This window comes from Mesoplodon mirus, assembly GCF_964341445.2.
Source record: "Mesoplodon mirus genome assembly, chromosome: 7".
NCBI classification, from domain to species: Eukaryota; Metazoa; Chordata; class Mammalia; order Artiodactyla; family Ziphiidae; genus Mesoplodon; species Mesoplodon mirus.
In genome coordinates, this window is record NC_138983.1 from 102,681,024 (window position 1) to 102,694,176 (window position 13,153).

The window sequence follows — 13,153 nt, forward strand, 5'->3', positions numbered from 1 at the left end:
ATATGTAGATTCCACAGATCACCAGTGTTGATGCTGAACATTGTGACAAGTAGATGAACGCTTTCAACTTTGAATCCAACTTTCTGGGATTTCTCTGGGCAGAATTTTAAATGTTGGGATGATGGCCCAGTTGGGAGATGTGGCAGCTTCAACCTTTTAAAATTGAAGGACAGTTTGCTTAAGCAGATAAGGGTGTGGTTTGGGAGGGTTTTCCTGAAGTTTTGTCTTTAGCATTCTTGGTTATTTTCTTCTGCTTAGCCAAAGATACCATGTGCAGTACAAAGGCTGTCTGAGCTTTATGTCATTATAATGTGGTTCTGGAAGTTTAGAAACACACTCTGGCTTCAGATCCGTGTTAAATAGATCACTTGCATGGCCAAAGACCTCAAACCTTTCCCTCCTGGGAAAAAGGCTTCTATTTCTTAGGCTAAAACGCCAGTGTGCAACCACATGCTTGTGCCTTTAGCGGTGATGGTTAAATTTTCTATGAATTGAATAAGTCATGTTTTTTAAAAAGTTAATGAGGCATTTAATTAACTAACAACGTCGGGCTTATGGCCTTTATGGTTACATTTTGCGGGTAATGGCATTCGGCTTATAGCCGCTGAACAGAGAGCTGTCCGACAAAAGCAGTTTGACTTTGCTCGGGAATGGCTGGGCTGCCCTTCAGACACTCCCGTTTATTTCTAGCGGAGAAAATAAACCAAGGAATGTGTTGCGTGGACAGACTCGCCCCGCCTCTTCACCTTTCAGTTAGAGAAAGTGTCGGTGGCGATGGTTGCCATCCATTTAGAGGCCATCACCCTCCTAGCTAGGAGAGTGTAGTTAGCCCACTTGACCCCCAACAGAGAAGGCCTGTGGGATGCTCGTCACAGCTGGATTGCATCCCTCTAACTGGGGCCCTCTTGGGCCTTTTGAATCTTCCCAGCTGACCAGGTACCAAAGACCTGAGTTATAGGTCTAGTACTTCATGTTAATTGAACTTGGGGTTTAATATCTCTGGGCCTCAGTTTCCAAGTGTTGAATGAGGATAGTACTACCTTCCTTTCCTGCTATCTCCTGGGTTCCTGTGGGTGACAGAAGACGTCCTCATCTGGGGGAATGGGAACCACTGTGTAAACAGTGGGATCAACGTGGTTGAGTTAGGACAGCCCGTGGCAAAAAGTCTGACCTGGCCGTGGGGCTACTGCTGCCTTTGCTGCCATCTTCCAGGAGAAGAGAGTTGACTTACCCACCAGCTTGGACGGCCTTTCATTTCTAGGTACCCTTGAATCTGCCCTAGTAGTGATGAAGGTTTCCAGGTGAAGGCCATGATTGTCACAGCAAATAAACCCTGGGTTGAGTAAATTGATGTGTGCACAGCAGCTGGTGGCGTTCAGACCTGATCCCAGAGCCACGTGACAGGGCCTCTCCCTGGCTGGGGCACACAACTCATTAGCTTGCAGCCGTCCACTCAAGTCTGGCTAGTGAGGGCCTGCTAAAAGAGCAGCAGCTTCATGCGGTATCCTGGATACCAGGGCTCGGGGCAGGTGGCCTGGGAGCCCAGAGGATTGTGGGCTTTCTGGCAGGTTGGGATGTAAACAGAGAAACGCATTCGTGGGCGTGCCTTTTCTCTTCCTCCTCTTGTTTTGGAAGGGAGCTGCTGCAGTGACCTGAAGTAACAGGGCACTGATGGCCAGGTTTACCAGCATGCCCCATTGGGTTCACGTGGTAAGCAAATGGAACATTCTAGTTCTCTCCCAAGTGAGTGGTCACCTTTGATTGGCGTGTCCTCCAAAGGGCATAAAAGGTTTTACAGAACCCATCTCGCACTTATGGGCGGCTAGAATGACCCCCGTTTTAGGTTTAACAGATGAGTTACCTGAGAGATGTCACAAGGAGGCCTGTTCTGACCCCATCCCATCCCCCCTTACCAGCAGACCATGTGTTGGGCCACATGCATGTTCTGCCTACTCCCAGCTCTCAGAACCTGACAGCTCTCTGCTGGGCACAACTTACCCAGTATAAACAGTATAACGTGTTTTCTGGTGGCAAATGCTTTCGATGTGTCTGAAAACTTTCTTAAGGTAATAAAACATTGAATAAATTCCTGCTCTGCTTACTGGGAGTGGTTCATATTAATATTTTAACAAGCCAAAGAAATAAGGTTAATAACAGTGATTCTAATGCACAGTGTTGACACAGAACATCTCGGGGGGGGGGGGGTTGTGAACGTTTTATTTGATTCTTGAAATGTGGAGGTTGCAGCGTGGTGTATCAGGTTCCTGTCATTAACTTGAGTAAATATGAGAATATTAAGACTGATTCTGCCCCGAGAGGGTGGAGTGAGGCAAAATAGAGGGTGGGGTTATTGGAGGCATTTTGGGTCATTCCTCGAGAATGGAGGGAGAGAGCTTCTCTTTAACTCTACTTAACGTACAGACAAGAGCATCTGAGGCCCAGGTTCTGATTTGGGGTCTTAACAAGGGGCGCGAGGATGTAGCTGACCTGCGTGTCCCTGCTTCTCTAAGCTGGGGAATGTTCTCTGGCTGATTTAAGCTCTCTTTAAGTGTTGGTCATCCATACTTTGATCTAAACTTGTGTTATCGTCCACTGCCACTGACCGAACAGACCCATCAAGTGAGAATGGTCTGTGCTTGGCAATGTGTCATCTAAGATGTTAGCAGCCGTGACACCTCTGTACTGGTCACGTCGGCCCCTGGGCTGAGGGCTCTCATCGTTATCCGAATGCGTCCTCTCAGCAGCCCTGTGGAAGCTTGGAGAAGTTCAAGGGTAACTTGTCCATGGCCAGGCCACTGGTGCAGCAGAGCCTTAGACAACACTGTCTGCATCTCCAAGCCCTTCTCACGCACTCTCGCCCCCCACCAGGATGCCTGCCTTCTGCCCGCGCCATGGTGGGCTTTTGGCCCCAAGGATGTATGCCTTTGAAAGTGGGCACCGCCAAGCTATGGGGAGGTCACCCTTACAAGGTTCACTGTATGGTGGTCTGATGGTATCTCCTCTCCTCTCCTCTCCTCTCCCCGTAGGAAGTGGTCTTGTACTGCCTGGAGAACAAGATTTGTGATGTGAACCACTGCGACAACGCGGGTTACTGTGCCCTGCACGAGGCTTGTGCAAGAGGTTGGCTCAACATCGTACGACACCTCCTTGAATATGGCGCCGATGTCAACTGCAGTGCCCAGGATGGAACCGGGTCAGTGGCGGTCTTGCTCTTGGCCTGGCCCTGCTGGGGCATAGGCAGTGGTTCTCAGGGTGTGCGGGGAACCCCAGAAGGAAAGATGGAGAGTGAGTGCCATGTAAGCACACTGATGGCGGAGTCCTCTAGAATGGAACCGGACAGATCTTTCTGGCAAATTTACATAGAACTTTAAAACTCTGTGACGCTCTTATGGACAGAAGTCCCTGAAAATGTTGAGCCTGCATGAATAATCAGGGGTGTTCTCTTTTAAGACCCTGGACTCTTCACCAGCGTCTGTTGAATCTCAATCTTGAACATATATGTGAGTTGAAAGTCGCAGGAGTACAGACAGGTCCAGTGGCAACTGGCTTGATAGGACCTGCCGTGTCCACCCACATCCCCGGGCCTGGCCCCCACTCTGTCCTTGACCTCGGTTTATTGGCCAGAGGCCCAGGTCTGAGTCAGCCCAAGCATCTTCCCGGTTGTACCTGGGATGCCACCACGAGGCAGGGCACTGGGGCTTTCCTGACAGTCATAAAATGAGCAAAACCGTAAGGTATTTGGTGGTTCGTGGTTTCCAAATAGCATCCTTTCTGGATGGGACTGCGGACAGTGTTCCTGACCCCAGCGGACACGGGCAGGAGGACTCTGTATCCTCCTGAGAACTCGCCCTGCCTGTCGACTGCTTCTGGGCAAGAGGGTTGATCACTCATCTCCAAGTTGGTTTCAGGAGAGGTTCCACTTTGCCCCTAGTTTCTTTTACAAACTGCACTTTTTGGGTTTTGTTTGTAATGGTGTAACAATGGCTTCTCGTATCTGCTTCCTTGATGCTGGGGTTCTTCCCCCCACCCCGCCGTATGTTACCTTCTTACAGTCTGTCACTATTTAAGTTCATTGGAAACGTTTTCATCGTTGTCTGAGTTCCTCCTTGGGCCATGCATTAAGAGAGATTTGCATTGAAGAATTAGGCCTGAGATGGTCCCTTCACCTGTCCCGTAAAGGGTTATGTGTTGAAATAACAGAGTAATTTGTCGCAGCGACCGTACACTCACCTCCTCGGTGAAATAGCGCGCCTACGAGGCTTGGCCACACACGCTCGATTTTGCCCCGTGTCCTTAGAAGCAAGCGTCGCGTGCACAGGTGTAATCCCCCGCACCTCTCCTAGGCCTCTCCACGATGCTGTCAAGAATGATCATCTCGAAATTGTCCGCTTGCTCCTCTCCTACGGTGCTGATCCTACCCTGGCTACGTACTCAGGTAGAACCATCAAGAAAGTGAGCCACAGCGAACTTCTGGAGAAGTTCTTAACAGGTATGGCAGAGGTCAAGACACGGTCTTGTTCAAGCATCTAGACGGTGACTTCACAGCCTTTCACCTGGGTTCCCCCTACCCCCACCCCCCGTTTACTCTAAGTGACCCTTTACTGGGAAAAGCGGCCCAACGTTAGTCTGTCAAAGAAGAGATACATACTTTGAGTTTTGCGAGGTGGGGGGCTGGAAAACTCTTAGCTAGCCAGGCTAGCTTTTGTTTGGCAGGCTGGGGCGGTGAGGCGGGCAGTCCCTCAGGAAGGCGGGTGGACGCGTGGGGAGGTTTCAGTCAGATACCTGGAGGCGTGTGCAGTGGGACTTGTCAGGAGGTGACACCAGCCCCAGCGTGAGATGTTCCCGAACTCCAGCAGCATTTGCCTCTTACCAGCAGGCGTTATCTTGTCCTTGTTTCTGTTTCTCTCTCTCTCTCTCCCCCTCTCTCTGCAGACTGTTTAAATAACCTGCAGGCTCCTGACGACGGTAACCCCGGTTGCTCTTCGGAGTTCTCTGGCAGCTGTGTGTGTGGTGAGCAGCCTTGTTCGTTTCAGTTGGGCTTGTGGGGGTGGGGGTGGGGGTGGTGCTGTGAGCAGGGCTTGCTTGGGAAAGAATTTTTCCAGGGTTCTTTTTGGCGAACAGCTGGAATCTTGCTCCAGCTTACTGACCTCTCTCTTGTTTGCTCCCCCGGTTAGAACCAGATGATGAAAGTGGTTACGATGTTTTAGCAAATCCCCCAGGACCGGAGGACCAGGATGACAGCAACGAGGCCTATGGTGACCTATTGGAATCTGAATTTTCCGAAGACCCCCTTTTGCCGTGTTATAACGTCCAGGTGTCCGTCGCTCAGGGGTGAGCGTGGCCAGCGTGTGGTCGAGAGCCAGCCCAGCTGCTCTGTGGGGTGGCAGGAGTTAGAAATCCCCTTCAGCAGATGAGGGTGGCTGGGTTGGGGGGTGAGTGAATTCCTCACCAAGTGTCCACCGACCTCACATAATGCAGTGGAACTTTTCCAGAAAAGTTTGGGGTGTGGGAGGGTTCCCCAGCCAACTGCCCTCATTGGAACACACCCCTAGAGCCCAAAGGACACGGGAGTCAGCGACTGCAATTGCACAGTTTCAGTAAACTCTTGGGGAAGGGATCCTCCCCAAACGGCTACCATAGGGGCCTTCCAAGGCGCGTGAGGTCCACGGGACGATACTGATGTGTACCCTCTTCTCGTATAAGATTAGAGAAAGCCGTATGTGGCACCTGGGATCTTATGTGTCTTCAGATTTGCTTAGATCGAGTCTTGTCCCCACGGTCGGGCCACTGTGCCCCATGACCAACCCTTCGGAGTGAACACATCAGGAGACCTTGCTCTGCTGTGTGTTGACCCCGTTGCTTAAGGAGTAGCATCCCCCTTGGACTCTGAGGCTGGGAACGTGTCTGCCTTTGTGGTGACATTCTATTTGGGATAGAGATCATAAAGCATGGCAGGGTATCAGGAAGGATTTTACCACCTCCCTTCTCGAAAAAGCCTCACCCCCGGCAGCATTGAGGGGCGGCTTGGAGGTGTGGGAAAGGAAAGGAAAGCCGGGTGACCTCGAGTGTTTCTCATGCTCTCTCCGTGAGGGCCGGAGGAGAGGAGAGGTCAAAGAGGTGTTTGCCATCTCCATTGGGTTGGCATACAGACTGGTTTTCCCCAGTGACTAGAACGGGGTACACTTACTTGGAGAGGGGTGACCTGAGTTGTGGCCAGAGCCAAGGCAGCACTGGGGTGGCCTGCAACGAGGCTCGTTCAGGGGCGCTGCTCCTGCTTTTGTCTAAGTTGGCTGATCCGCCCTAGGTGGTCTCTTAACACATGCACATGAGTCCAGAGTTCCCCCGCTAGAAGTAGATCTTCCGGGCTTCCCTGGTGGCACAGTGGTTAAGAATCCGCCTGCCAGTGCAGGGGACACAGGTTCGAGCCCTGGTCGGGGAAGATCCCACATGCCACGGAGCAACTAAGCCCGTGCGCAGCAACAGGCCCAACGCAGCCAAAAATAAATAAATAAATAAAATTTTAAAAAAAAAAAGAAGAAGTAGATCTTCTAAGGACAGTGAGAAGTGGGGTGGGGGTGGGGTAATCAAAGTGGAAGTAGCAGGCCCTTTCACCGCCAGGAGACGGGTAGTTCATAGTTGGGAGCGCCTCTAATTTTGCCGGAAACTCAAACCACTGTCCTTTCTCTGGTGTAGGCCTCATAACTGGCTGTTGCTCTCAGACCTGCTCAAGAAACTGCAAATGTCCTCCTGCATATTCCGCTGCAATTTCCCAAATGTGGAAATTGTCACCATCGCGGAGGCCGAGATCTACCGGCAAGTGTCAGCAAGTCTCTTATTCTCTTGCCCCAAGGACCTAGAGTCCTTTAATCCAGAAAGTAAGGAGCTCTTAGATCTGGTGGAGTTCATGAACGAGCTTCAGACTCTGCTGGGCTCATCCGTGGAGTGGATCCTCCCCAGAGACCTGGACTCAGACGACGACTGGTGAGCTCGCCGGGGCCCGCCGTGTACAGTGTGTCATGGTGTTAATCCTTGTGTATATGTGTCCTAATACGACTATTTCTGTAAAGAAAGGACACTATGAGACACGACTCCAGTCGGAAGGACTTCAAAACATGTTTTTTTCTTTTTAAAATTTGAAGTCAGTTTTTATGAAGTTGTTAATAAAGTTTCTTTACTTTTCAATGTACACATGCTTTGGAATATGTTTGTTTTTACTCGGAACAATTGTTTCTTTTCTTTTTTAAGGAGAAAAAAAAAAGGCAAAGGAGCTCCACACTTTGACTTAATTTCATACAAAGCTCCGACGACAGAGGCCATAACTGTTGAGAGTTGCTTTTGGGGCAAATTAAACCAGTAAAATTTTAAACTCTTCCTCCATATTAAAGGGATTGAATAAATTGGCCACTTTGGTGCACCTGTGTCCTGCAAATTGTCCAGTTGGAGATGGAGGTTTAGAAAGTGAGTTTCAGTCTTGTTTAAGTCTCTTCCCATCAGACTGGTCTCGTGATTTCCTACACACCATGTTACTTCCTGTCTACCTTTCCTTGGTGTTGTTCATGCCTGGATTGTCTCCTGTACCTGCTCAAACCTTGGTCCATTCTCATTTGTACCATGGAAGTTTGTCATGCTGGATACTGTCAGAACTAATTTTACTTAAGTTTGCGTTAAGGTGCAAAGCACACGTTTTGTATATTTTCTGTTTTTTGTGTTTGTCTATATTTTATGGTTTTGCTTCAAGAAATATTATGGGAAGGGAAATAGCAAGATGTAAAGAGCAAAAAAGTCATCATTCTCTTTCAATTGTTAGAATATCTATCTGCAATCATAATTATGATGCACTGTGGTATGTGTTAAAATAGGAAATACATGTAACGTCCTGTAGGAGCAGCAAACTCAGTGGTGTTGGTGAGGGTGTGTCATGGAAGTAATCACAAAGCAGGTGACTGTTGGTTGGGGTCCTGCAACATTAGTGTGCCTTCCCTGTGTCCAGTAGTGGTCTGGAGGGGTCAGGAAGCCTGCCTTTGAATTTGAGGGAACAGAGGGTTTGAGGTCCTCTCTCTTCCATTGCTCTAGTACACTGCACAGCAGCAGTATACTGGGTTTATAGTTGACGTTGAAATCGCTGATTGATCATTAAGATTGGGATGTATCTTTGGAAATGAAAATAGGAAGAATCGTATGCTTTTTCTTTTTTTTCTTTTTTTTCCTATATCTGAAAAGGTATGTAGTACTTTGCTGAGTGGTTGGGAATAACGTTTGCAGTATTCAGTGTATTCAGTTTTAGTATCTAAATAGAATTAAATTGTTGCTGTAAACTGGAATAGCACTTTGTTACTGACAAGTTTTAGAATGCATCTGTTCGTCAATTACCTGTTTGGAAAGATTGTAGTTAATGATTTTGAGAATGTGGCTATAAACCTCCAACTGACTCAAGAAAAGCAAATAAGTCAAGATTGACAAATGTATAGGCTCTTCATCTTATTGTGTGTGTGGGTTTTTTTTTTTTTCCTTTTAGTTATTTGTCAAGGTATAAAGAATTCTATCACACTTAAGACAAGTTAAGTAAACTTCACGGGGTGTGTTCTGACATGGCATGGAGCAGATCACATGGCCTAGATCTTAAAGGTGATTTTATGTTTAAACTTTCATGAAAACATATGTGATTGAAACACATTAATATATTGATACAGAGGGCAGTTAATTTTTGTCTTTTGTGTGTGTGTGTGTGTGGTACTGTTGTGGCCTCTCCCGTTGCGGAGCACAGGCTCTGGACACGCAGGCTCAGCGGCCATGGCTCACGGGCCTAGCCGCTCTGCGGCATGTGGGATCTTCCCAGCCCGGGGCACAAACCCACGTCCCCTGCATTGGCAGGTGGACTCTCAACCACTGCGCCACCAGGAAGGCCCTAATTTTTGTCTTTTAATACATGTGAGCGCAGCTTTCATTTTGCTGAAAGAATATGACCAGTTTTCAGTTTGGGATTCTACCATTTAGTAAAGATAGTCCACTTAATTTTAGAAATAAGAGATTTAATATATAATACCTAATAATACTTTTATGTATGTTTTTTTACTGAAAACATTTATTGTAATACTGTGAAGAAACTATGCCATTTTAGTCTTCAAGACTTTAAATGAATCAAGTGTTTATTAGCTGTTGTAGTTTTTAAACTAATAAAAGTCAGTACATCAGCAATTTGTAAATACAGTTTTTAAAATAACTTTACAGTGGTTATAATGACTGTATTTAGGCCTAAAGTTAGTTAATAATTTGACATGAAGGCTTTTTAATAGTTTGATGGTGCAGATCAGGGATAGGTAAACTCTGGCTGGTGGGCCAGATCCAGCCCGTCGCCTGGCTTTGTAAAGGAAGTGTTTCTGGAACAGAGTCGCACCCATTGTTTACATGGTAGTTGTGGCTCCTTTCACCCCACACCAGTGGGGCAGAGTAGTTGCAACAGAAACTGTATAGCCCACAAATCTGGAAATGTTTAAATTTAGATTTTAAAAATTGAAAACTTCTTTGAGCCTGTACAGGGCAAGTCCATTGACCCCTGAGGTAGAAAACAGTCAGGAACTTGGGTGCGGAAGCCAAATGGCCTAGGTTCAAATCTCCTTTCTCCCATTTCTTTTTTTTTTTTTTTTTTGAAATTTACAATCAACCATTTTTAAGTATGCAGTTCAGGGACATTAAGTACATGCATAGTGTTGTGCTACCATCACCACCAGCCATCCACAGACTCTTTTAATCATGCAAAACTCTGTACCAATTAAACAGTAATTCTCCATTTCTCCCCCTTTCCCAGCACCTGACAACTACCATTCTTTTTGTCTCTATGAATTTAACTACTCTAGATACCTCATATAATTGGAATCATACAATACTTGTTCTTTTGTGACTGGCTTATTTCTCTTTACATAATGTCCTCAAGGTTCATCCATGTTGTATCATGTGACACAATATCTTTACTTTTTAAGGCTGAATAATGTTCCATTGTATGTGTATACCACATTTTGTTTATCCATTCATCTGTTGATGGACACTTGGGTTGCTTTTGCATTTTGGCTATTGTGAATAATGCTGCCATGAGCATGACTGTGCAAATATCTCTTCGAGAGCCTGCTTCCAGTTCTGGTAGAAGTGATCTGTCAGCCACTTTTGGTAGGAGGATGGCCCACTGTAGACACCAGGAAAATTTTTTCGACCACAGCCATATCCGTAACTGGTAATTCCCATTACAAAATATCGTTTACGTTCTGGTAAGTAGCACATTAATGGTCCACCACTATCACCCCTGCAAGTATCAAAAACTCCATCTTCATCACCTGCACAAAATGAAGTGTAAGGAATTATATCCCCATAGCTCTTGTCAGAATTACAAAAACTTCGAGAAGTATAATGCACTTCTGCTTCGTGTAATTTTTTTGTAATATTACCTTCTTCTTTTGTTCTTCCCCATCCACTTATAAAACACTTTGTGTTTCGGTTCAGTCTTTGGAAAACACCAAAAGGTAGACAGATAGGCTGAATATAATCATTATATCTCACTGCTTTCTTTAAATGAAAAAGCGCAATATCATTTTCATAAGATTCCACATCGAAGTCTGGATGGATAATGATTGCTTTAACTTTCATCATCTTGGAGTGTGGCTGACGCCCATCTATGTTATTAGTTCCAATCACAGCTCTCCACATTACAGGATCTCTATTTTTCATCAACCTTATTTCTCTTTTCAGTTGGGGGTCATCTGTCTTAGTTGTCTGAGATGTAAGGGTTACGGGAGATGTCATCACCACGGTTTGTGGTAGCGAAGTAGCTGAAGGTGTGGTACGGATCTGATATGTCTGCATATCTCCTGATGCAGTTTGTACAACCACCTGGTTGCTGGGCACAAGTATTTGCTGTCCATCAGAGGTCTGTGCATACTGGAGAATTGTTGTACCTTGTTGAGTACTGCCTGAATTTGTCATGGTTAATGTCTGAAGCCCCTGTACTCCATCTGTGCCTGGACTGGCCAGCTGTAAGGCTCCATTTGGGGCAATGGCAATGTACTGTCCGGTGCTAGTCTGATAGATGGGAGTTGGAACAGACATAGAAGTGACAGCAGAGACTCCAGGATTTTCTCCGTCTCCTTTTCTGCCCCGTGTATCTTCAGAAGATAGGTCTTTCAAAATTTTTCTGTAAGATGGGCGCCGTGCTAGGATCCCGTGGGTTTTCTGTGAGGAGCCTATGCTGTCAGATGAGTCCTGAGACTCTTCACTTTCTGATAAAGATGATACCGTTTGCACGTGTGGTGGGTGAATTACAGAAGACTGAGCTGTCTGGATGACCCCCTGAACCTGTACTTGCTCTCCAGGAAGAGGTACAATTGTCACTGGCGCAGATCCTCTTAATGACATCTGTTGAGGAATATGAGAAATATGAGCTCCCTGAACTGTTGAACCAGACTGAGGTGCTGTCTCTGAAGCGTTATTCTTGTGAGAATCTTCCATAATCAACTGCGGTTCCTTTTTGCTTCAGGAGCTCTGTCCCCACTGCTCCCACACGTGTTTTCGGAGGCCAGCACCTGCTCGGGGGGTCAGGAGACCGCTCGGTGTGGGGCAGTTTTCTTCGGTTGGGGCGTCGCACTCAGCCCTTACTTGCTGTGGCCTAGAGGTGTCGTCCTCTCCGGCCTTGATCCACGCCTGACCTGCCCGCCTCTTGTAGACAGAGTGAATTCCTTTCTCCCATTTCATAGCTAGTGACCATGGGCAAATCACTTAACCTCTATGCCTCATTATGAGGTTTAAATGCACTTATTTGTATAAATAGTGCCTGGCACATACTAAGCACTGTGTAAGTGATTGCTGTTGTTTCTGCTTGGAGCTTTAATAAGTTATTGTTAATAGAAAAATGACACTAATGATTTTCCTTTTAGAGTAACAAAGGCACTTTGAGTCTTTTACTTTTTCAGGAATGTAATAAGACTTTTTTCATTTACAGTCAGTGTTCCCTGTTACCAAAATTTACTTTATGAACATAAAGAATTGAATGTCTTCAAGACAGTACTTTTGCTTAAATGTCAAACCATTATTTTCCCAAGGCACATCAAACTGGCTCTGCATAGTCCAGGCCTCTAAAGCTTGTGTGCACACCCAAGGTAGCATGTGAGATACATTTTGTAAATATAGTTTTTTAAATAATGCTTGAGACTTCCCTGGCGGTCCAGCAGTTAACACTATGTGCTCCCAATGTAGGGGGCTTGGGTTCGATCCCTGCTCGAGGAACTAGATCCCACGTGCCTGCCATAACTAAGAGCCCACATGCCACAACTAAAAGATCCGGCATGCTGCAACTAAAGACCCGGCACAGCCAAACAAACAAACAAATAAATAAATACATAAATCTTTATAAAAAAATAAATAAAATAAAATAATGCCTTAGGAGTTAGGAAAAGAAAATATGAGAACATTTTTACCTTTGTATTATTTTTAAAAATCTGTGTAGTTTATCATGTACATAAATTCTATGTATGGAACTTTGTGTATATAATTTGTTAATAAATAAGATGCATATTAAAAAGTTTTCTTATGGTTTGCCCAGTCAGGTGTTTGGAGGCCATTGGAGGACAGGATGATGAAATATAGGGCCTCAGCAAAGATAGGATTTAGAACCAATTCCCTGACTTAGAAGATAAGGAAAATAATTCATAGACTGTAATTGAGTTGTCCAACTTTACATAAGTGTTCAGAAACAGGAAATGCAGTGGCTAGAATCTAATCACTGACCGAGCAGAATCTGGGTCACTGGACTCGTAAACCAGAAGTGACTGTTGAATTTCTCAGGTTGATGCTCCTGGCATATATGCTTGATCTGCGTGTGTGTGTAAATCTCTGACAGAATAAGCCATACTCAGGCACACCCTGTTTCCTTATTCAAGCATCTTAATTTCATCCCATTAAATCTTTGAAGTATCAGACTACCAGAAGGCATGAAGAAACCTGGGCTGAGAGTCTTCATTCCAGGAGACGTGATCTTGACTGCATGACTGGTTTGAGGCGCATCACTCTGAACTGCAACATGCTCATTGGTGACCTGGGTGCAAGTGCTTTGGCAGAATCTCTTAGTGAGGATTTATGGCTTAGAGGGAAATTCTAAAATTGAAAATATTGA

At 45.9% G+C, this 13,153-nt stretch overlaps 2 protein-coding genes across 4 annotated transcripts in view; one reads left to right on the forward strand and one right to left on the reverse strand.

The window, feature by feature from the left end:
- Positions 1 to 7,091, forward strand: part of LOC309807233 (BCL-6 corepressor-like) — a 9,253-nt gene extending 2,162 nt beyond the window's left edge. The window contains exons 1-6 of one of the 3 annotated variants that reach the window (XM_082626579.1): positions 782 to 1,337; positions 3,027 to 3,193; positions 4,344 to 4,489; positions 4,933 to 5,010; positions 5,175 to 5,331; positions 6,694 to 7,091. In XM_082626579.1, the coding sequence (XP_082482705.1) occupies positions 1,311 to 1,337; positions 3,027 to 3,193; positions 4,344 to 4,489; positions 4,933 to 5,010; positions 5,175 to 5,331; positions 6,694 to 6,985 (867 nt within the window). In that variant the 5' untranslated portion in view covers positions 782 to 1,310 and the 3' untranslated portion in view covers positions 6,986 to 7,091. Of the gene's footprint in view, positions 1 to 781; positions 1,338 to 3,026; positions 3,194 to 4,343; positions 4,490 to 4,932; positions 5,011 to 5,174; positions 5,332 to 6,693 lie in introns of those variants that run through there. The other 2 variants (XM_082626578.1, XM_082626580.1) reach the window with 2 other exon arrangements.
- A 2,974-nt stretch (positions 7,092 to 10,065) lies between these two features.
- Positions 10,066 to 11,556, reverse strand: LOC309808918 (uncharacterized protein; the record flags this gene model as incomplete). The annotated part of the gene is made up of 1 exon (XM_082629485.1): positions 10,066 to 11,556. The coding sequence occupies exon 1, from the start codon at positions 11,491 to 11,493 to the stop codon at positions 10,066 to 10,068; it is 1,428 nt and encodes a 475-aa protein (XP_082485611.1). The 5' UTR covers positions 11,494 to 11,556.
- Between the last annotated feature and the right edge of the window lie 1,597 nt (positions 11,557 to 13,153).